General features: G+C 44.4%; 1 protein-coding gene across 6 annotated transcripts; it reads left to right on the top strand.

Annotated features, from left to right (window-relative positions):
• The first annotated feature begins 9,691 nt into the window (after nt 1-9,691).
• On the top strand, nt 9,692-20,392 carry Znf280b (zinc finger protein 280B). Of its 6 annotated transcripts, none has more exons than XM_041634784.1 (4): nt 9,692-9,814; nt 10,799-10,863; nt 15,855-17,467; nt 19,546-20,392. In XM_041634784.1, exons 3-4 carry the CDS (start codon nt 15,922-15,924, stop codon nt 19,581-19,583), a joined length of 1,584 nt encoding a protein of 527 aa, XP_041490718.1. In that variant the 5' UTR covers nt 9,692-9,814; nt 10,799-10,863; nt 15,855-15,921; the 3' UTR covers nt 19,584-20,392. The 6 variants fall into 6 exon arrangements, with proteins under 6 accessions (XP_041490718.1, XP_041490724.1, XP_041490719.1 ...); XM_041634785.1 differs by having other exon boundaries at nt 9,693-9,801; XM_041634786.1 differs by lacking the exon at nt 9,692-9,814 and adding an exon at nt 9,840-9,990.
• The last annotated feature ends 902 nt before the right edge of the window (nt 20,393-21,294 follow it).

Here is a 21,294-nt window from a genome sequence, read left to right as displayed (position 1 = left end):
GTTCAAAACCACTCTCACGGGGTATTTACATTGTACCCCAGAAAACTAACATGAGGTTTTCTGGTCTTCATTCTCTGTGTCCTCCCTGGGGCGCTGGAGAGACACCTGGGAACATCGGTATCCATTAAACCTGGGCTTTTTCTAATTTAGTTTGATTTGGTCTGATTCTGATTATTGAGTTGGCGGAGACCTTTTTGGTCTTATTCTCACCCAGTGTGATTAACATTATCTGTTTCATTTGCATGAAAAGCATTTTGGTCTAGACATTTGATTTTGCTTGCTTGTTTGCATTCAGATCTTTAGGCAATTTAGATTCTGGCTGTGCAGCCTGGTATCAGAATTTTATTATTTTATAATTTTATTATTTTATAATTTAGATTCTGGCTGTGCAGCCTGGTATCAGAATTTTATTATTTTTGGAAACTTGAAGGCATTTCTGTTTTGTTTTTCTTGTTTTTTGTTGTATTGTAAGTGGTAGTGTGGCTTACACCATTAATCCTAGAACTTGGGAAGCAGAGGCAGACAGATCTCTGCAAGTTTGAGGCCAGCCTGGCCTACAAAGCAAGTTCTCAGACAGCCAGGGCTATGCAGAGAAATCCTGTCTTGGAAAACAAAAATGAGAAGGAAAAGAGGCACTTGAAGGGGTGTCATGGAAATACCCCATGACACTGAGCCTCCTCATAGAGAAACCCAGCGAAAACACCCCGATCCGGACTCATAAGGAACTGTATGGCTATCCTGGGAAGACATAGATGAGGAATCTGGTCATCCAGCTTCTTGAGACCTGCTGCATTTGCATAAGCATATGGGATAAGCAGAGATCCAACGGGTGCAGACGTTTTAGGGTGAAAGCTGAGAAAGTTGATTTGATCGGAAATACACATTCCCTAGTTAGCACAGACAGGTAACTTTTCAGGGGAAACAAATGTATACATTCGGGAAAGCTTCCAAAAGGAGGCAATGTTTAGAGATAATCTGCCCTAGGTAGTCTAGGGGCTTTGGGTGTGATATCATTAACCCGTTTGGGAAAAAACAGGGAGATATAGACATAACCATATCCAAATTTATTTATCCGGAGTGCTTAATAAACCCCTAGGAAATTAAATATTTTTTTCTTTCACAGACATCTTGCTTTATTAAAATGTAAATTATCTGTGAAAACAAGCTCAAACTGGTAAAGTTGGAATACATAATAAAAAGCTCTCCAAAAGTAATAAATGAGTTAAGTTAGAGGCTAAACTAAAGAATTAATTTTAGAGTTTATCAACTAAAAGTAAAGCCTAAAATATCTTCCAACCCTTCTCTTCCTCTCACCTTGCTTCTTTATCTTTGATTTTTAGTTTTTCTTGAGCAAGTTTTTTTTCTTCTTCTGACTGTGCTTAAGGAAAAACATCTTTGTTATACAAGCTAGCCATAAAATTCCTTTGGTATCAAAGCAAAAAAGGGAGAAAGACACACACACACACACACACACACACACACACCACATTCCTGAGATTTTTTCTGAGATTCATCTCTTAGTGAAAGACCCTGGGAGTAGGGAGACTCTCACTCAAGTCTCAGGATAACACCACCCGCCAGGAACTCCTGAGAGACCGTCCTTGCTGCAATCACACGAGGTTTATTGACAGGAGAGGTTTATTGACAGCAACCAGGGTGCTGGGGCCAAAACTCATTTCCCACGCAGGGGTAGAGTAGCTGGGAGAGGAGGTATTTAGGGGCAGAAACCACAACCCAAAAGGGGTAGGGAGGGCGTCATTGGAAAATTCCAAAAATACCAGTGATCATTGGAAAATTCTGAAAATAGCAGTGATAGCACAAGGGGGTAACTCCCTGTTTCTCAAGATTATACTTAAGATTATAATCTAACTTTTCTTTATGGTCAGCTAGTTCCTGGAAACAGTCACTGAACTGGCTAGCCTAGATTTTTGGTTCTTCTCTCCCTGCTAGATTTTTGGCTCTATTCTTTCTGCTGGAGGGATCCGGATTTATCCAGGTCTTTCATTAGCAATTAAGTTATTTAATTCTTCCTTTGCTACTGTCGCCCCTTGCAACAAGAAACTTACTAAATGGTTTAGTAACACTAAAGTCAATAAGCATTTTCCCAAATCCATTCCTAGTCTACCCTTGGGTCATATATACCAACACATTGTTATGGGGAGCCCAGCAGAGATGACTGCTCAGACATTGTCTATAGCCAGCTGGAAGTCTCTATTACATCTGCCTAGGATTATGCTCAAATATTTGAGACCTAAGTGAAGCCCTGAATGTTCAGAGCACAGGAATTTTGAAGCAGAAAGCATTTTCTGGCCTATTACTTAGCAGCTACAGGGGACAGGCTTTGGGGCAAGCAGTTTGACAGAAGCTGAGATAAGCGGTTAGCTGGAGGGGGTTCTGCACACCCAGCAGGCAGTTTAACAGAACCTAGGGAATTTTGACTTCGGAATCTGTGGCGCTTGAATGAAAATGGCCCTCACAGATCCATAGGGAGTGGCCCTGGTAAGAGGTGTGGCCTTGTTAGAGTAGGTTTGGCTTTGTTGGAGGAAGTGTGTCACTAGGGGGTGGGCTTCGAGGTCTCAGAAGCTCAAGCCTGACAGGGTGCCACTGTCACTTCCTGCTGCCTGGGGATCCAGATGTAGAACTGTCACTACATTCCCACCGTGATGATGATGGACTAAACCTCTGAACAGTAAGTCAGCCCAGAGCAAGTGTTTTCCTTTGTAAGAGTTTCTGTGATCATGGTGTCTCTTCACAGCAATAAAACCCTAGCAAAGCCAGGATATTAGAATCAAGCTGATTAATTTTTCAATGGGATTCTCCATCAAGGAGATCCAATTCTATTTAAACCCGAAATGGCCTTATCAAATGCACTTGATGGAGGAACATTTGGACTGTCTTACCCTGTCACAGTGGGGCGGAAGATTGGTCACCATCTGCCTACTTGGCTTTCCCTCTTTCCAGAGTTGATTTACCCTGGTGTTGCTGCTGCTGATTCTTTTGGTAATAGAAAACCCAACAATTCACTCAGGGGCAGAGGCAAGTGGATCTCTGTGAGTTCAAGGCCAGCCTGGGCTACAAGAGCTAGTTCCAGGACAGGCTCCAAAGTTATTGAGAAACCCCGTTTTGAAAAAAGAAAAAAAGAAAAAAAAAAACCAGCAATTTCAGGTTTCCATCATTGACTAAGGGCCAGCAACTCTCAAGAGCCTTCCAGTATTTAATAGGTTTTCTGTACCCCAGAGTAAGTTTCTCCACTGACACAGTAAGCCAGATCAAGCCAAATTGAAAAAGTAAAAGGACAGGTTTATTTTGACCAAAGCAACTTCCAGTGAGTTCTCCAGCCCCCAGACATTCAGGCGGGAGGGAGAAGGGGCAGGAGAAAATCACTTGGCTGAACTAAAGGAGGGAGCTTCAATATCCTGTAGGCATGGAGGTGATAGTGTGTCTGCCACAAGCTGGATTTGTGCTCAATTATAATGCTTTAGGTGGGGGCTGGGCCCTGGGCAACTTCCGGGGAGGAGCCCCTGCCACTGCAGTGGTCACCAAGAATATGGAACTGGGCTTTTGGTGGCTTTTCTTTTTGTTGGAGATTCTCTGAGAGGGAGGGGTTTGGAGAGAGGAGTGGGGATTCCTGGATCAAGCACGGGTGAGCTCGAGATTCCAGTCAGTTTTCAGTATTGGGACTGCTTTGTAACCAGCCTCATGGATGAAGCAACTACCTGGTTTTCAGCCTCTCAGATATGACAGCTGTTGTTACTATTTCAACATAATCAGATTTAATACATTCTTTATACATACACACACATATGTATGTATGTATGTATGTATGTATGTTCATTGTTCAACCCTGGGTGTGGCCTAACAGTCATCCTTATGGTATTAATAACACTTTTGGAATGTGCAAACAAGCCCCCATCTTCTACCAGCCCAAAGGCAATGGATGCCTCAAATAACTCCTGAGACCTATAAAATAAACTTCTTCACTTTGCTCTAATGCTTCCTCCATCAGTTTAATTTCAAAATACCTGGTTTCTGGTGCTGTGGGAGAATGCTCTTGTGTACTGTAAAGATTTGTCACTCATATTGGTTTAATTAAATGCAGATTGGCCAGTGGCCAGGCAGGAAGTATAGGTGGGGCAAACAGACTAGGAGAATTCTGAGAAGAGGAAAGGCAGAGAGTTAGTCACCAGCCAGATGCAAAGGGAACAAGATGAGAACACCTCACTGAGAAAAGGTACCAAGCCACGTGGCTAAACATAGATAAGAATTATGAATTAATTTAAGTTGTAAGAGCTAATGGGCCAAACAGATTATAATTAATATAAGCCTCTGTGTGTCTTTGGGACTGAACATCCGCAGAGGACTAGATAGGACAGTAACTTCTGTCTGCTAGCTCTGAGCCTATCAAAACTGTCTGCTTTAAGATGAACAGATTTAACACTACCACCTCACCCCTCCTTAGCCCACATTTATGCTTTTGATTATCTCAGGTTAATTTCCTTTCTGAGTTTCAGTTCTTTGGCAAGGAATATCTTTTACCTTCAGAGAGAGACAGACAGAGAGAGAGACAGAGAGAAAGAGAGAGAGAGAGAGAAAGACAGAGAGAGACAGAGAAGACTGAATTGCCTGGTTATTCTACCAGATGTCTTCTTGAACTTATCCCTGCATCCCCACACTTTCCTGAGGCAGGTTGTTTTGTTGCTGTTTGGGTTAGCTCTGATGATTTGAACCTAGGGCCTCATGCATGTTGGGCAAGTATTCTACCTCTGAGAGCTGTGTATTTAGAAGGAGTCCCCATTCAGCTGGTCCCCCTGAACTGGTTTTTCTCCACCTGCCTGTTCCCGAAGCCACTTATGAAATAACTACTCTAAGCCTTATTATCAGTTATAATTGTTTGGTCAATGTCTTAGGCTTCTAGCTCTAACTATTTAAATTAACCCTTTTCTATTCATCTGTGTTTTGCCGTGAGGCTGTGGCTTACTGGTGCAGCATGTTACTCTTTCAGCAGCTATGTGGCATCTCCTCAACTCTGCCTACTCTCTCTCTCTATCTCTGTTTGGATTTCCCACCTGGCTTTACTCTGCTAAACCATTGGGCAAAACAGCTTTATTCATCAACCAATAAAAGCAACACATATACAGAAGGACATCCCACATCAGAGCTGTATCCCCAGCTCTTAAAAAAAATCTTTTTTATTTGTCTGTTTAAAATTGTGCATCGGCTGGGCAGTGGTGGCGCACGCCTTTAATCCCAGCTCTTGGGAGGCAGAGGCAGGTGTATCTCTGTGAGTTCGAGGCCAGCCTGGTCTACAAGAGCTAGTTCCAGGACCGGCACCAAAGCTACAGAGAAACCCTGTCTCAAAAAACCAAAAAATAAATAAATAAATAAAATTAAATAAAATTGTGCATCGATCTTGACCAAATTGCCCAGGCTGTCATTTAATTCTTAGCCCCAGCAGGCCTGAATTTTTAATCCTCTAACCTTACCCTCCCGTGTAGGTGGGATTACAGACTGGTTCCATCAGGGCTGGTTGAAGACAACTTTGCTATTCTGCCCAGGCTAGCCTCACACTCCTAACTAAACTCAAGGAATGCTCCTGCTTCAGCTCCCAGGTTTAAGATTTCACCTTGTAGCCAGGTGGTGGTGGCGCACGCCTTTAATTCCAGCACTCGGAGGCAGAGGCAGGCGAATCTCTGTGAGTTCGAGACCAGCCTGATCTACAAGAGCTAGTTCCAGGACAGGCTCCAAAACCACAGAGAAACCCTGTCTTGAAAAAAAAAAAAATTTCACCTTGTAATTGCTCAAGTCCATTTTGGCAAAAGTCTTTGGATTATCCCCAACAAAATAATTCATCTTGAGTTGCATAACCTACTAAATTTCATTCCAAATGCCCAGACCTCCCCTGCCCAACACCACTCTTAGCTCTGGCCAACACTCAGTTATAATTTTAATTAATTTTAGAAGTCTTGATCTTCAACTTCTAGAAGATGGACCACCCCTTGTTTGGACTTCTCTCTCTAGATTAATAGAGATGAATCATTTTCTTGGTTAGGAAACATAAACCATAAGTCACAATGCAATATTTTCAGACTTTCCTCCCACTTATGATAACGTGATGCCGAGTCAGGACCAGGAAGTAGATGGCAGTCAATACACATCTGCACCACCTGGATCTCATCAAAGTCATCATATAATTGTCTAAACGTTTTGATCAGATATGCTAACTTCTACACAGAAGTACTCTACCATGGTCACTGTGTAGATGAAGTGTGGGACCATTTTGCCTACCCTCTCTCAACCTAGGCACTATTGACATTTTCAGCAGGGTGATTTCTTGTGGAAAGAAACTATCCTGTGCCTCTTAGGGTGTTCTACAGAATCTCTTGTCTTCTACCCACTGTGGCAAGGGCGGAAAAGCGACGAGATAATCAAACTTGCCTCCAGGCATTCTAACATCTCCTGGGGGCAGAGCTGAGACTGACTAATAAGACAACGTTCAGCCTCCACTCCATGCATGATTCTATTTGTTCTGAGTGAAAATGCCGAGAACCGTGAGAGTCCATGAGCACAGAGTTTTCTTACAGGAATGCTGCTCATCCTTTTGGATTCCTCTAAGATGGATGCCAAAAATAATAACGGTCATTGTTCAGCCATTCAAGGTACACTCCTGGTCTCAGTACTCATTCAAATTGTCCCACTGTTTAGTGCCCCTGGAAGATGGTATACCCTGGGCCATGCACTGTAAAAAGAGCCTGGAAATGGAAAAGGGAAAGATTTTCTCCTGTCAGAGGAAGTGGGACTGTCACCTTAACCACTAATCCTTTATATATGTGGTCATTTAGAATCTGGGAAGATGGAGCAAACTGGCTACTGGTGTCTCTAAAATCCAGGATAATTCTAAAGTACACCAAGTAATTCTAAAGCACAGTCTAAAACCTGCTATAGTAGAGGTTTCACAAATATATTTTACAAAGGTCATACGCAGTTATCTTTGCTGGAACCACAGGGAATTGGTTGCAGGTGTCCCTTGAGTACATCAGAATCCATTGAAACTTAAGTACCTTATATAAAATTACATAGCGTTCAGATTCTATTTAACCGAGTACAGTTGTGCACACCTTTAATTCCATCAGTGGGGAGGCAGAGGCAGGAGGATCTCTGTGAGTTTGAGGCCAGCCTGGTCTACAGAGTGAGTTCCAGGACAATCAGAGCTACCTTGAGATCTGTCTCAAAAGACAAACAAAAGAAGAAAAAATAGACAAAAAAAGGTATAGAATGACTTAGAAAGACATTAACCTCTGGTCTTCATATGTATGCATATGTGCACACACATACAAACACATAATACAATCATACCATATACACATTGGCACATCAAGAGCTGCCAATAAACTGAGAATGGGCAAACTTTTCCTTTTTGGAAAAAATATTTTCCTTATGATGGTAGACATTTGATATGTGCATGTATATGCATGTGAGTATGAGTGTGTGTGTGTGTGTTCATGAACGCCACTATTTTTTCCCTCTTATTAAAACAAAAAAAATTTAGATGGTATGTCACTGTGTAGCCTTGGCTTACCTGGAACTCTCTGTAGACCAGGCTGCCCTTGAACCCAGATGTCTGTTTGCTGTAGCCTCCGGAGGCATAGGGTTAAAGGCTCGTAGCACCATGCCTGACAGAGGATAACTTCTGAGAGCTGGTTTTCTACTTCCGCTGTGAAATCTAGGGACAGAGTTCAGGTTGTGAGGCCTAAGCAGCAAGTGCTTGGTTACCTAGGGAGCCATCTCACTGGCCTGAACTTTTAAAGGGCCAGATAGAAAAAAGTTTTTTAAGCCTGGTGTGGTGGTGGTGCACGCCTTTAATCCCAGCACTCAGGAGGCAGGGACAGGCGGATCTCTGAGTTCCAGGCCAGCGTGGTCTACAAGAGCTAGTTCCAGGACAGACTCCAAAGCTACAGAGAAACCTGGTTTCGAAAAAAATAAAAAATAAAATAAAATAAAAACCCATAAGTTTGTTCATCCATGTGGATGCCCATTGTCTGTGCTGTTGCCAGAAACCATGTGTAAGTCCATGATCCGTGCTCCAGGTGACTCTATAGGGCAAGGAAGCTACTTTTGCCAGCCATGGTATCCATGACTGCAGACTCACAGTTGAGAAAGAGGGACAAACACAGCATCTGTGACAACCCCTCCCCCACAAAGTAACAGCTTAGACAAAGCTTGATGTGGGAGTCCCCTCTGTGTGCTGTGATTACCATTAATGAATAAAGAAACTGCTTTGGACCTATAGTATGGCAGAACTTAGCTAGGCAGGGAAAACTAAGCTGAATGCTGGGAGGAAGAAGGGAGGAGTCAGAGAGAAGCCATGGAGCCTCAAGGGGACAGACACCGTCAGAACATTGCAGTAGACCATGAGCCTTGTGGTAAAATATAAAATAATGGAGATGGGTTAATTCTAGATGTAAGAGCTAGCTAGCAATTCACTTAAGTAATTGGCCAAGTAGTGTTTTAAATAATTTCTGTGTGATTATTTTGAGGCTGAGCAGCTGGAAAGGAAGGAACAAGCAGCCTCCCTACTACAAAAGCTATTAAGGAGCACTCTTAAAAACTGTGATAAGGTTGCTGAAGTATCGTCCTCCAGGGGTGATGGCTTGAGGGGAGGGTGCAGAAGGAGAAGGACTCCGTTTTCCTTATAAGGCTGATCCCTGGGAGTTTGGCTATGCTCCCATAAGTATGTGGGCAACACAAATTGGTCTTATTTTTTTTTCTTCTTTTTTGGTGGGGGAGTCACAAGGGTGTGTGGGGGGGTCAGACCTGGGAGGACTGGGAAGTGACTATATTCGGGTGTTCATGATGTGAAATTCCCAAATAATCAATAAAAATAACATTTAAAAAAAAGAGAAAAAAGAAAAAGAAAAAAATTCTGGTAACTAATAAACTTTTCCGTTGTAGTAAGAAAACAAGTGCAGGCAATAGGAAAAAAATGACCGTGTTGTGTTCCTTATGAATACTGAAATTTGAATTTTCATATAAATTTTGCATGCTACCAAAAGATATTCGTCTTTTGATTTTTTTTCTCCACAGACCAGTTTTTAAAAAGCGACATCTGTTCTGAGTTTGCTTCCAGTTGGATTAAAACAGTGGCAGGCTTAGCTGGATTAGTCCCAGAGGCAGGCTTTAAGGGGATGGGCTTCAAACTCGGTAGCTTGGCCATTATCTAAGAGCGAGAGCCAGCGAGTGTGTTTCTGCAAAAGACACACAGTTGAGGATTATCATAGCTGTATTACAGGTGGCAGACTATTTCCTAAGGGACTGGGAGGCGTCTCTGGCCCCGGGCCCTGGCTACCTGCAGTTATTATTTTTCTTTGTCTCGTATCTATTTACCCCCACCTCTTTCTTTTTTGAGGCAGGATGTCACTATGTAGCCACGTCTAATTTGCAATCCTCCTGCCTCAGCCCCCTAAGTGCTGGAATGAAAGAGCTGGGTTTGACTTTCAAGTCTCACAGGGCCAGGAGTGTCTCATCACTGCCTTGTCCATCTCAGTTTGGCCCCTTGGCCCGCTGTAGCCACTAGGGGTGCCAGAGTGGGAGAACGCTCCCAGGGGCCTTGCGACCAATCAGATCGGCGCTACGTCCGGAGCCCAACGACTTGACCTCGCGTCCACCCTTGGCAGCCAATCACAGGTCGCCGTGGGCCAGTGTGTGGCGGCCTGGGATCTGCCGCTTGTGCGGCGGGCTCTGCCGGTCGTGCTGCGGGGCTTCCCGAGCAACGCCTTGCGGGCCAAGGCGATCCGGGAGGCTCAGGTAATCGGCGGAGGTAATGGCAGGGGTGTGGTCCTCCTGACCTCCGCCGGGGCGACCGGGAGGGGCGGGCCACCAGATCCCGGGCTGGGACGCTCGGTGGAGGGCCTTCTGCGTGCCCCGGGGAAGGAAGCGCGCGCGCGGGTAGGCCGGGCCCCCCGGGAATCCCGCCTGGCAACCCCTGGAACAGGCGTGAGTCCCCGCGTCCCCTCTCCTACGATCTCTCCCTTCCTCCCATCCTAGGGCTGGGCCTGCTCCTCATAAATGCCTTCCCCATCGCTGAGGTTAAACCCTGAAGGCAGGAGACCTGTTACAGGGCGCGGTGGCGCCTCCCTGAAATCCCGGCCACTCTAAGGGAGGCGGTGGAAGGACCACATAGTGAGACCGGTTCAAAAAACTAGGTAGCTAAGTCAGTAAACAAACTGTAAGCTAATTTTATAAACTGAGCCCCACTCCCAGTTTGGAGATCCACAGGCCCTTTGAGGCTTTTAAAGCATTTTAAAATCCATTTATTTGTCTCTTTCCCATCCAGCACCATCTTGTTTGCGTATTCCCTTGACTACGTGCTTCCTTCAACTCCAGGGCAGCTCTCGGGGCTCCCTAGTAGATTCTCCTAGATAGTTAATTTTGATTTGAGCAGGGCGCAAGTGAACTCTTTTGTTTACGGAGGTATTACCATATTGGACGGTAGCCTGTAAGCAGCTTGTACTTACCATCCAAATGACGGGTGGGGGTGGGTAGCTTAGCTGGTCGGGTGCTTGCAGGGGGTGGACAAAAGCCTCGGACTTGATTCCCAGTACTCCACAAAGCGCTTGTGCTGGCCTCACACAAAGTACTTGGTAAGTAGGATCAGACTTCTTTTGTACTGCAGCAAACAAAATGAAATGGTAACTAAGTACCTAGTAGGAGGCAAAGTAGAGTTAAATCTTTGTAACATATAAAACGTAACTGAATCTTATAGAGTTTTGTTTTGTTCCTTCTCTCATGTTTGTTTTTTCAGGCATGTGACTGACTTTCGCCTCTTGGACCCGCTGAAGTTACTAAAAGTTACACTGTGTATCTGAGGTAAGAGAGGCCTTTTCTACTTCGTTTTCTGTCTTTTGTTCGCTCCTTTGATAAAGTAAAACATTACCCCCGGTGATGGTGGCGCACACCTTTAGTCCCACCAGCTGGGAGACAGAGGCAAGCAGATCTCTATGAGTTCAAGGCCAGCCTGGTCTACAGAGTGAGTTCCAGGACACCTAGCACTACACAGTGAGACTCTGTCTCAAAAAAAAAAAAAAATAATAATAATAGCAGGAAGTGAAGTGCTCACTTTTGCTTTCTTTTTTTTTGTTTTTTTTGTTTTTTTTTTTTCGAGACAGGGTTTCTTTGTAGCTTTGGAGCCTGTCCTGGCACTAGCTCTTGTAGACCAGGCTGGCCTCGAACTTACACCTCCCGAGTGCTGGGATTAAAGGCGTGTGCCACCACCGCCCGGCTGAAGTGCTCATTTTTAACCTTTTTTCTTCAATGTTTCTTTTTCTTTTCTTTTCTTTTTTGTTTTTGTTTTTGTTGTTTTTTTGTTTTGTTTTGTTTTGTTTTGGAGACAGGGTTTCTCTGTAGCTTTGGAGCCTATCCTGGAACTAGCTCTTGTAAACCAGGCTAGCCTTGAACTCACAGAGATCCACCTGCCTCTGCCTCCTGAGCGCTGGGATTAAAGTCATTTGCCACCATGCCTGACATGTGATATTTCTTAAGATCTGGTATAGTAGGCTCTCCAGTCCTGTTTTTTTTTATTCAGGATTGTTTTGGTTATATGGTGTCTTTTGTGGTTCTATATTAATTTTAAGGTAAGGTAAGGGGGAAGTGGTGTGGGACAATGGTCTGTATTCTGTCAATTATATTTTAAATAAATGCTGATTGGCCAGTAGCCAGGCAGGAAGTATAGGCGGGACAACCAGACAGGAAGTAGAAATGGAGTGATGAGAATTCTGGGAAGAGGGAAACTTTTTCTGCAATCCTGACCCAGCCACAGAAGAAGTAAGATGTGACTGCCTCGCTGAATAAGGTACCAAGCCACGTGGCTAGTACAGACAAGAATGATGGGCTAATATAAGCTATAAGAGTTAATAAGAAGCCTGAGCTAATGGGCTAATCAGTTTATAACTAATGTAGACCTCTGTATGATTTCTTTGGGACTTAACGACTGCAGGAACAGGGCAGGACAGAAAAGTCAGTCAACAATAACTCATGTTTTTTAGAGGAAGTATTGCTCATCCATGTTGTAAGATGCCTCTGTTTAAACTTAACGTAAACCTCTGTGTGTGTGTGTATTTAAAGGTTTATTTATTATGTATATAGTGTTCTACCTGCATGCATGTCTGCAGGCGAGAAGAGGGCCCCAGATCTCATTCTAGAAGGCTGTTAGCCACCATGTGGCTGCTGAGAATTGAACTCAGGACCTCTGGAAGAACAGTCAGTGCTCTCAACCTCTGAGCCATCTCTCTACCCCACTAAACTAATGTATTTAAGTTAGCTTCTGGGGCAGTATGTTTCCACAAGGTTTTTCCATATGTCCTTAGTTGTAATGAACATCCCGCCACATCCTCCACTCTGTACCATTATCCTGAAAGCTTTAGCTCTTGGTATCCCCTTCTTCAGATTTATAACATTTCTGCCTTCCTCTGCCTTCAGCCTCTGGGTAAAGCCTTCTGTTCTCTACCACCCCCCATCTCATGTGATCTTCATAGCCTCCTGATGGCTTCAAATTCCATGCACAACTAAAAGTTCAAAGCGTATCCATAAAGGAGAGAAACCAGTGCTGGTTGTCTATCTGGGCCTGGGTTACCTCGCTCAGTGTATTTTTCGATTCTATCCATTTTCCTGAAAATTTCATCATTTTGTGTGTATTTACAGCTGAATAAAATCCCATTGATGTATATACCACAGTTCCGTTATTCATTCATCTGTCAGTTGATGTCTAGGCTGATCCATTTCCTAGCTGTAGGGATAGAGCAGCAGTGAGCACGGACGTGCAGGTGTCTCTGTAGTGAGAAACGGTACCTGGACAGGCACTTTACCTTCCACTTCCAAGTTACAGTCCATCATGGGGGAGGGAACTCAAGGAGGAACTGAAGTAGAAACCATGGGTGAACGGCATCTCGTGGCACTCCCCAGCTTACACTTAGCCAGTTAGCTTTCTTCCACAACCCAAGAGCACCTGCCCGAGAATAGCACCAGCCACAGTGCTGTTAGCAGGTGAGTCTGATCTTGCCAATCCCTCACTTGCAACCCCCTCTTCCCAGGAGTCTCTTGGTTGTGTCGATGATTGGAATTAACCAGGACATTGTGGAAGTTCTGTTTTTAGCTTTTTGGGAAACCTTTGTGCTGATTTCCTTAATGGCTGCACCAATTAACAGTCTCCCCCCAACAGTGGATAAACATTCCTCTAAACGACATTCTTGCCAGTATTTGTTGTCATTTGTCTTCTTATGACTGGGGTGAAATGGGATCTCAAAGTAGTTTTAATATATATTTCTCTGAACCAAAAAAAAAAAAAAAAATGGTTTATTAGCCATTTGTATTTTTTCATGAACTTTCTGTTTAGTTCCATAGTCTGCTATTTGATTGTGTTGTTGATGTTTAGTTTCTTGAGTTCTTTATGTAGTTTAGATATTAATCCTTTCAAATATATAGCTAGCAGAGATTTTCTCCCATTCACTCAACTGGCAAGTTCTTTTGCTGTGCAGAGGCTTTTTAGTTCCATGAGATCCCATTTGTCAATTATTGCTCTTATTTTGCATGTGATTTGAGTCTTAGAAAGTTATTACCTACATTTCCTGGATGGGCTGGGACTGGCCTGAGGACTGGTTTAGGCCTGGTAGGTAGGTGCCCTCACTTGGAGTGCTCTGAAGAGAAAGATGTCCTGACTGTCGGGCCCCTGGCTATACCTATAGCTGTGAAGGGAAGGCATCCCAGATACCTACAGTTGTTAACTCCTAAACTGGATGTAAAACTGACTTATGAGCTGAAATCAGGTGTTCAGACACAAACGTGCTGTATCCAGAAAGTTGGCACCTACATTTATGTCTTGAAATGAACTCTGCATTTCCATCTAGTAGTTTCAGATCTTGTGTTAGTCCTTGGCGCACACAGAATTTGTTGTCCATGGTGCAAGAGAGGGATCCGTTTCATTCTTCTACATATAAATCTCCCATTTTCTCAGTGCTGCGTATTGAAGATGCTGTCTTTTCTCCAGTGTTTGTCAAAGTCAGGTGGTTGAAGTTGTATGATCTCGTGTCTGTGTCCTCTGTTTGATTCCATTGATTGATACTGTTTCTGTTTGATTCCATTGATTGATACTGTTTCTGTTTCAGTCTTGTGCTATTCTTACCACTGTGGCTTTGTAGTAAAACTTGAAATAAGGGATGTTGATACCTCTATAAGTATTGTTTTTGCTCAGGGTTACTTTGTCTCTCTGGGTCTTATGATACTAAAGATTATTTTCTTGTGTCTTTGAATAATTTCAGGGGGTCTTGATGGGGATTGCATTGAATCTATAGATGGCTTTTGGTAGGATGGGCATTTTCATGACACTGGCTTTTCTGATCCCTGATCATGAGTGGTCCATCTATTTTCTAATGTCTTCCTCAATTTCTTTCTTCAGTGTTTTAAAATGTCCATTGTTGAGGTCTCTAGAGTTCATGCACATCTTGATTAGGTTTATTCCAAGGTTCTTGGTTCGTTTGGAGGTGATTTTGAGTGGAATTGTTTTCTTGGTTTCTTTCTCAGTGTGTTTGTCATTGGTATTATAGGAAGCATATTGATTTTTTTTTTAAATCTTTATCTTGTATCCTGCCCCTTAGCTAAAAGTGCTTATGGTTCTGAAGATTTATCTGATGGAGTCATTAGGATCTCTTCTGTAATAGACTCATATCATCTAAACTAGAATTCAGGAATCGTGTAAAATCGCTTTGTGAAAACCCTCAATAAAATAAATCTTTTTGGGCTACAGAAGCCTGATAGCCATATTACTTCTCAATTTACCTTCTGATATTTGTTCTACCCGAAAGAATGTGGTCATTCTGGTTTAGATTTTTGTTTGTATGTTTTCTTAGTCAGGATTTCTATGGCTGTGAAGAGACAATATAGCCATGACAACTCTTATAAAGGAAACATTTAATTGGGGGTGGCTTACAGTTCAGAGGTTCAGTCCATATTGTTACGGCAGGAAGCGTGTGTGTCTGTGTGTGTGTGTATTTCCTTGATCTTAAATTTTAGTTGTGAACCATGCTGTGTATCACACACCAGACTGTGAGTTTCATGCCGTCACTGTTGTCTTCGTGCTTGACATGTATATTACCAGCATTGGGAAAATAAAATATGTAAATAGAGTAATGAGGAAAAGGGCAGATAATTTTTATTATTATGCTTAACAGAACTTCCAAGGTGTTTATAGGAACAAATGATATGTTACAAGTTAGATACTAATATTCAAATTAAAAATGTCATGCGAGATATATATTAGACGCTAGTTTAATTTTTATAGGCGAGGTTATGCTGGGCCTGGTGAGGTGGCTCAGCAGGTGCAGTGCACACTAGTGCCAAGTGTGACAGCCTGAGTGCAGTGCCAAGTGTGACAGCCTGAGTGCAGTGCCAAGTGTGACAGCCTGAGTGCAGTGCCAAGTGTGACAGCCTGAGTGCAGTGCCAAGTGTGACAGCCTGAGTGCAGTCTCGAGCCTTTTCGTGCCGTAGGAGTGTGTTCTGCGTTTGCTCTGTCTGAGCGTAGTTCATTTCAAGCCGGTAGGAGTGAGCCGGTTAGTCCTTGAGATATTCAGTGTTCATGATTGACTGGAGGGACTGACGTAGCTCCAGCTCACTGTAATGAATATGTTGCAGGGGCCTTAAGGGTACGGTAGGATTGCGTGAAGCCCTAGAAAGTCCTCTAGTGTGACTGGCTGGGGAGGGCAGAATGGTAATGGCACTGAATGAGCATCTTAGCGTTTATAGCCACCTCAGAGTCTTTCATGAGGATAAGTCCTTCTGTGCTTACTGATGTGTGATGTGTTTGTTCTCAGGTGGCAGTGTGGATAGAGGAGGCACTGGCACTTGTGCCCACACCCGTCAGGAACCGAAACGTTAGAAATGGAGCAGCCATACGTGCTGTGCAGCGAGGAGCCCAGTCAAGCCCACGACGAGGACGAGCTGATCTTTGTAGGGGTTGAGCATGGGCGTGACGACCCCGAACTGATCTTCGTTGGAACAAGTTCAAATTCAAAACCTGCTAATTCGAACATTTTGAACAGGGTCACCCCAGGTTCACGGTTGAAAAGAAAACGGAACTGCCTGACAACAACTACTCCTCCAAGACAGCAGCCCTTAGGTCCTGCAGCCCCCAACTCGGACACAGTGATCGTCTTGCCAGAGTCTCCGACTGAGTCACGGTCAACAGATAGTCCTATTATTATTGACCCTTTGTCTGAACCTGACTGTAGAAGTAATTCACCACAGATCGTGCCTGAAAGCTCCTCAGAGGGCTCCCCTTTGGGTGTAACCTCCAGCTCGAAGCCTCGTCCAGCAAGGGCAGCACTTTCAGCAGGAGATTTAAATGAGAGTCCTTATGTCTCGAAATGCCATTCTTCTGCAGTCACTGTCATAAATCCGCAGAGGCCTGAAATTATTGAAATTGAAGAAAACCATTCATCAGCATCGTCTCCTTCGGGTACTTTCCATACCCTGAGTCCCCAGCCGAGTCCATGCTCCAGAGATGTTCCCAGATCTCTTAACCACATTATGAATGGAGCCCCCCTTCCAGTCCTCCGCGTCAGTCCCTCTAAGGTATACCCTCGCCAGGAGAAAGGACCGGCAGGAGTGGGCTTTTCAAGTCTAGCTGGTCTAGAGACCTTGGACCCCAGGAAGGGAAGTTTGACCTTGTTACTCAGTGACTTTTATTATGGACAGCACAGAGGAGATGGGCAGCCAGAGCAGAAGACTCACACGACCTTCAAGTGCCCCGAGTGCTTGAAAGCGCTAAAAAACATCAAGTTTATGAATCATGCCAAACATCACTTGGAACTCGAGAGGCAAGGGAACGACGGCTGGGAGACCCACACCACCTGCCAGCACTGCCACCGCCAGTTCCCCTCCCCCTTCCAGCTGGAGTGTCACGTTGACCGCGTGCATACCGCCCCCGACCCCACTACGGTCTGCAGAATCTGTGACCTGTCGTTTGAGGCAGACCACGTTCTGTTACAGCATATGAAGGACAATCATAAGCCCGGGGAGATGCCCTACGTGTGCCAGATCTGTAACTACAGGTCGTCCGCCTTTGCCGACGTGGAGACACATTTTAGGAAGTGCCATGTCAACACTAAGAACCTGCTGTGTCCGTTTTGTCTTAAGATCTTCAAAACTGCTACGCCGTACATGAGTCACTACAGGGGCCACTGGGAAAGAAGCGGTCACCAGTGTTCCAAGTGTCGGCTGCAGTTTTTAACCTTCAAGGAGAAAATGGAGCATAAGACGTGGTGTCACCAAACGTTTAAGAAGCCTCAGCAGCTAGAAGGGCTACCTCCTGATACCAAGGTTGTCATTCAGGTGTCCGCGGAGCCTGTGCAGTCAGAATCTGGGAAAGTAGCGTCAATCACTGTGAGCACAACTGACTGGGAACCATCTTCCCCCAGATCTCAAGGTAGACCTTCAAAAAGGCCCCACTGATCTAAGTCAACCCCAAACCCTTCCTAGAGATGAGAGTCCAAGCTATACATTTGTTATTCATAAGTGAACTTTTTTTTTTTAAAAAAAATTGTGATAATGCGGGGTTTTTGTTGGTTTGTTTTCATTTTGTGAGGGTTTATTTTGTTCTGTTTTTGTGCTGGGACTGGATCCAGGGCCTCCCAAATAATAAGCAAGTTCTCTATCACCCCATTCTCTGACCTACAGTATTTACTGAATGAACAGTGAGTGGTATTTAAAATACATCTGCTTTAAGATTGTTTGGCTCAGCACAAGGAAGGTGCTTATGCCTGTATCCTCGTGAATGGGAAACAGAAGCTAAACCTATTCGTTAGTATTTTTATGTAACTCCTAAGCTTGAGAGCTCTTCTACCTAAAAGTTTGGAGTTTGTGGGGCTCACACGGCCCTACCTCTCCTTGAAGATCTATATACAGGTAGTTAATGCTTGCTGCAGGAGGGAGAGGTTTAGCATGGGTAAGTGGATTGGCATATGTTCATTCCAGTCTTGGAGCCAAAGATAGAGTACTGCCCGAATGTCTTTACCGAAGAGAAGATCCAAGGAGGCCAGGCTATTGTAAAATGCCCACGTTTTGTAAAAGGCCCCTGCGAACATTAAAAACACAGCTGTGTATCCTTAGTGCCACCTGAAGTAGCAAGAATGGGAACCAGTGTCCACGGACTTCCTGTCGCTTGATACTTGAGGGTAGTGAGATTCATGCCCTCTCTTCTCCTGTCTGGTTAGCTGCATTTGGAGAATGAGCTGGCCAGAGCAGTAAAGTGCATTGTCTTTTTCCCGGGTCTGGGGAAAGAAGCCTTGGCCTTTGTTGTTTGAAGTGTATTGAACCTTAGTTTTAATTTAAAAGGTTCAGAAAAATGGCATCTGTCCAGTTTGTGCCCTGGACTGAAGTAAAGTTTAGTTCTCAACTGTAGTAGGGACTTGCCCAGTGATACTGGATGTAGCACAAAGAAATACCCCAGGGCGACCAGGACTCACGCCCCCGGTGGCCTTTTCACTACGGTTTTCAGTGTACGTGTACCTCATGGTTATTGACCATGTGAAGCGTGAGTGTGGTGATGTGGTGCTTTTTTGCCCCCACTTGGTGCTAGGGATTAAACCCAGGGCCTTACGTGTACCAGGCAAGGGCTCTGCCACTGAACTAGATCCCTAGTCCCAGTTTGTGTCTTGCCTCATATTTGAGTGATTATAATGACGTGCGTTCCCTTGTTGTATGCATAATTTCCCAGTTGATCACGCTAATATTGCTTGGGTCTTACTTGAAGCATTTGGGTGTGCAAGATACGTCCTCAATGAAGACTTGCTTTCTCCCATCTAAATGTATCACACGACTCAGCTGGTCACAAGGAGGAACAAGTAGGGCACCCTCCGAGGACTGATCCTCTGCAGCTTCAGTAGTGTTAGCCGTTTCTGTAGAAGTTATCAGGGCTCTCTCCTCGAGCCTGGTCCGGAGCTGCCTGCTGTTCCTCCATGTCTAGCCCAGGTGCCCAGCTGCTGCTTTTCATCAGCCAAGGAGTCTGGGTGCACGCTGGTTATACACATGGGTCTGGAAAATTCTCCCGAGGCTCCCCTTTTTCTTTAGAAGTACCTTGCTGGGTGTGGTAGCACACACTGGTGGCACCTGCTCTTGGGAGCGTGGGGCAGAAGGGTCAGCCTGGGCTGTTCAGCAAGTTCCTGGCCAAACTAACTACACAGCAAGACCCTGCCCCTTAGAGCCAAAAAGAAGAAAGGGGCAGTGGGGATGGGTACCTTAGAAGCCCCTAGTTCCTTTTCCCTCTTCAGTCTAGTGAAGTTTCCTTCGATTTCATGGAAACCTGGGAAGAGGCCATCACCAGGCCCCGCATCCCTGTTAAGACTGAGGGAGATGAGCGGTTGCTCATACCTTTTGGTGTCATATTTGCTCGTGTTTGGCCCGTGGATTGATTGTGGTCTGCATCTTGACTATTTTGATAGGCCCTTTGAATGAGTTTTCTTGGGCCAAGGCACACTAACTTTTTTCCCTGTCCCTTTCCTTTAGATGTGGAAAGGGTTGTTTGTCCTACTGTGCTTGAATGAATCTGCAGACTTGTGTGCTGTCTGCGGTAGAAAAGAAGAACCACCTCAGACCTGTCTTTGGCGAGTGCTTAGTGTCTCCAGCACCTTGGCTGTCGTTTGCTGTTTCACTTCAGCATGCTCCTAAGGAGTATAGATTGTTGTTTACTGCTAAAGGAGGCCCCAGGGCTCCGGCCTGGCTCCCATCTGCTGCCCCTCACAGTCTCCCCGCTGCTGCACTATTCTGACCTATTGTATTGGCCTTGTTCCTCAGATTCCCATTTCTTCCTGAGGCAAAGACTGCACAGGCTTCCTCAGTGCTCTCCCCGAGGCCTGCATGGCTTGCTACCTCACGCGTGGTTTATTGAGCACTTCGAGATTTTTAGAGGACTAGAAACTCCTCCCCCCCACCCGCTTTTGAAGTCCTGTTTATCCCTTCTTTTTGAAGGCAACTTACCTCTCGCTGCACCTCTCTTCCCTCTGCAATCTAGCTAAGTTTCCTAGTCACAGAACTTCAGGAATAAACCATTAGCAAGAGCTTTGGTTCTGTCTTCGAAGTGAGCTAGCTTAAGTCCATTTCCGTGCCTATAACACAGAGAAGCATAGTGAGCCGAGTGTTGGAGCTTTCCGTTCTATGCGGAGAGCTCGTCTATTTTGAAAGCAATGTCACTTTGTTTTGTTTACACACGTCTTAAACAGCTGTCGAGATTACTATTTTGTTACTCTGTAAAGTCTGTTGCTTCTTTTTTCAAATAAAAGTTATTATTTTGTTAATGTTGCCAAAGTTATATATAAGAAATAGCAACTAGAGAAATAAAGCATTTTTGTGAAAACCTTTTGCTTTATTGTCTTTCTTTTTAGCTTTGAACACTGTGTATTTTCACTAACTTTTGTGTCTTCCTCAGCTGGGTTCATTTTATTATCTCAATGGTTAGAACTTCAAAATGACATGCTCAGTAGAGTTAATAGGCTTACTGAATATAAGGATTTTTATTATTGTTGTGCTTATGATTTGTGTGTAGGGCTATGAGCGTGTATGTCACTACACATGTATAAGTTCAGAGGACAACTTTTTGGGGTCGGTTCTCCTACTCTGGGGTCCAGCAATTGGACTCAGACCAGTAGGCTTTTACCTACTGAGCCATCTTACTGACATGATGTTCTTGGTTTTAATGAGTACATTGCTTAAAGAAGTTCAGTTTCCATTTTAGAATCTTTAAAGATCACATGATTGGATTTTATTGGATAGCCCCCAGGTAGTTTACTTTTTGTCATATTTAGTTGCTTACTTGGGGATCATGCTTTTTCTGTGCTGTCTCCAAAGCTTTAGTCTCTGTTTCAGTGAAGTCAGGATTTGTCACCCTCTAGAACTAGGGTTGGGAGGATGGAGCCGATATACGAAGTGGAATCAAGTCTCAAGCGGTAGCCAACTTCATTCAGAGCCCCAGACAATCGATCCTTTGAGGATTAAGAACATCACGAGTAGCGTGTACAGTCACAAGGACAGGCCATCTGTGGCATAGGAAGGATGGATTGACCTTTCAGTTGAATAGCAGTAGGAAGCAAACAACAACAAAAAAATAGTCGGAAGGAAGCTCATGCTGCTACTCCCGGGAGGAGCATGGAGACATCTGAAGAACAATTTGGTTTTGAAGAAATAGGCCACAGGACTCTTACTTTCTGGGACTGTTCTCACAAGCACTCAGAATTCTCACACAACTCCATTCCTGGACCC

Source organism: Microtus oregoni, unplaced genomic scaffold, assembly GCF_018167655.1.
Source record: "Microtus oregoni isolate MIOR12 unplaced genomic scaffold, Mior012 000046F_ref0000063, whole genome shotgun sequence".
NCBI classification, from domain to species: domain Eukaryota; kingdom Metazoa; phylum Chordata; class Mammalia; order Rodentia; family Cricetidae; genus Microtus; species Microtus oregoni.
Note: the sequence above shows the minus strand (reverse complement) of the source record. Positions and strands in the feature narration are given on the sequence as shown.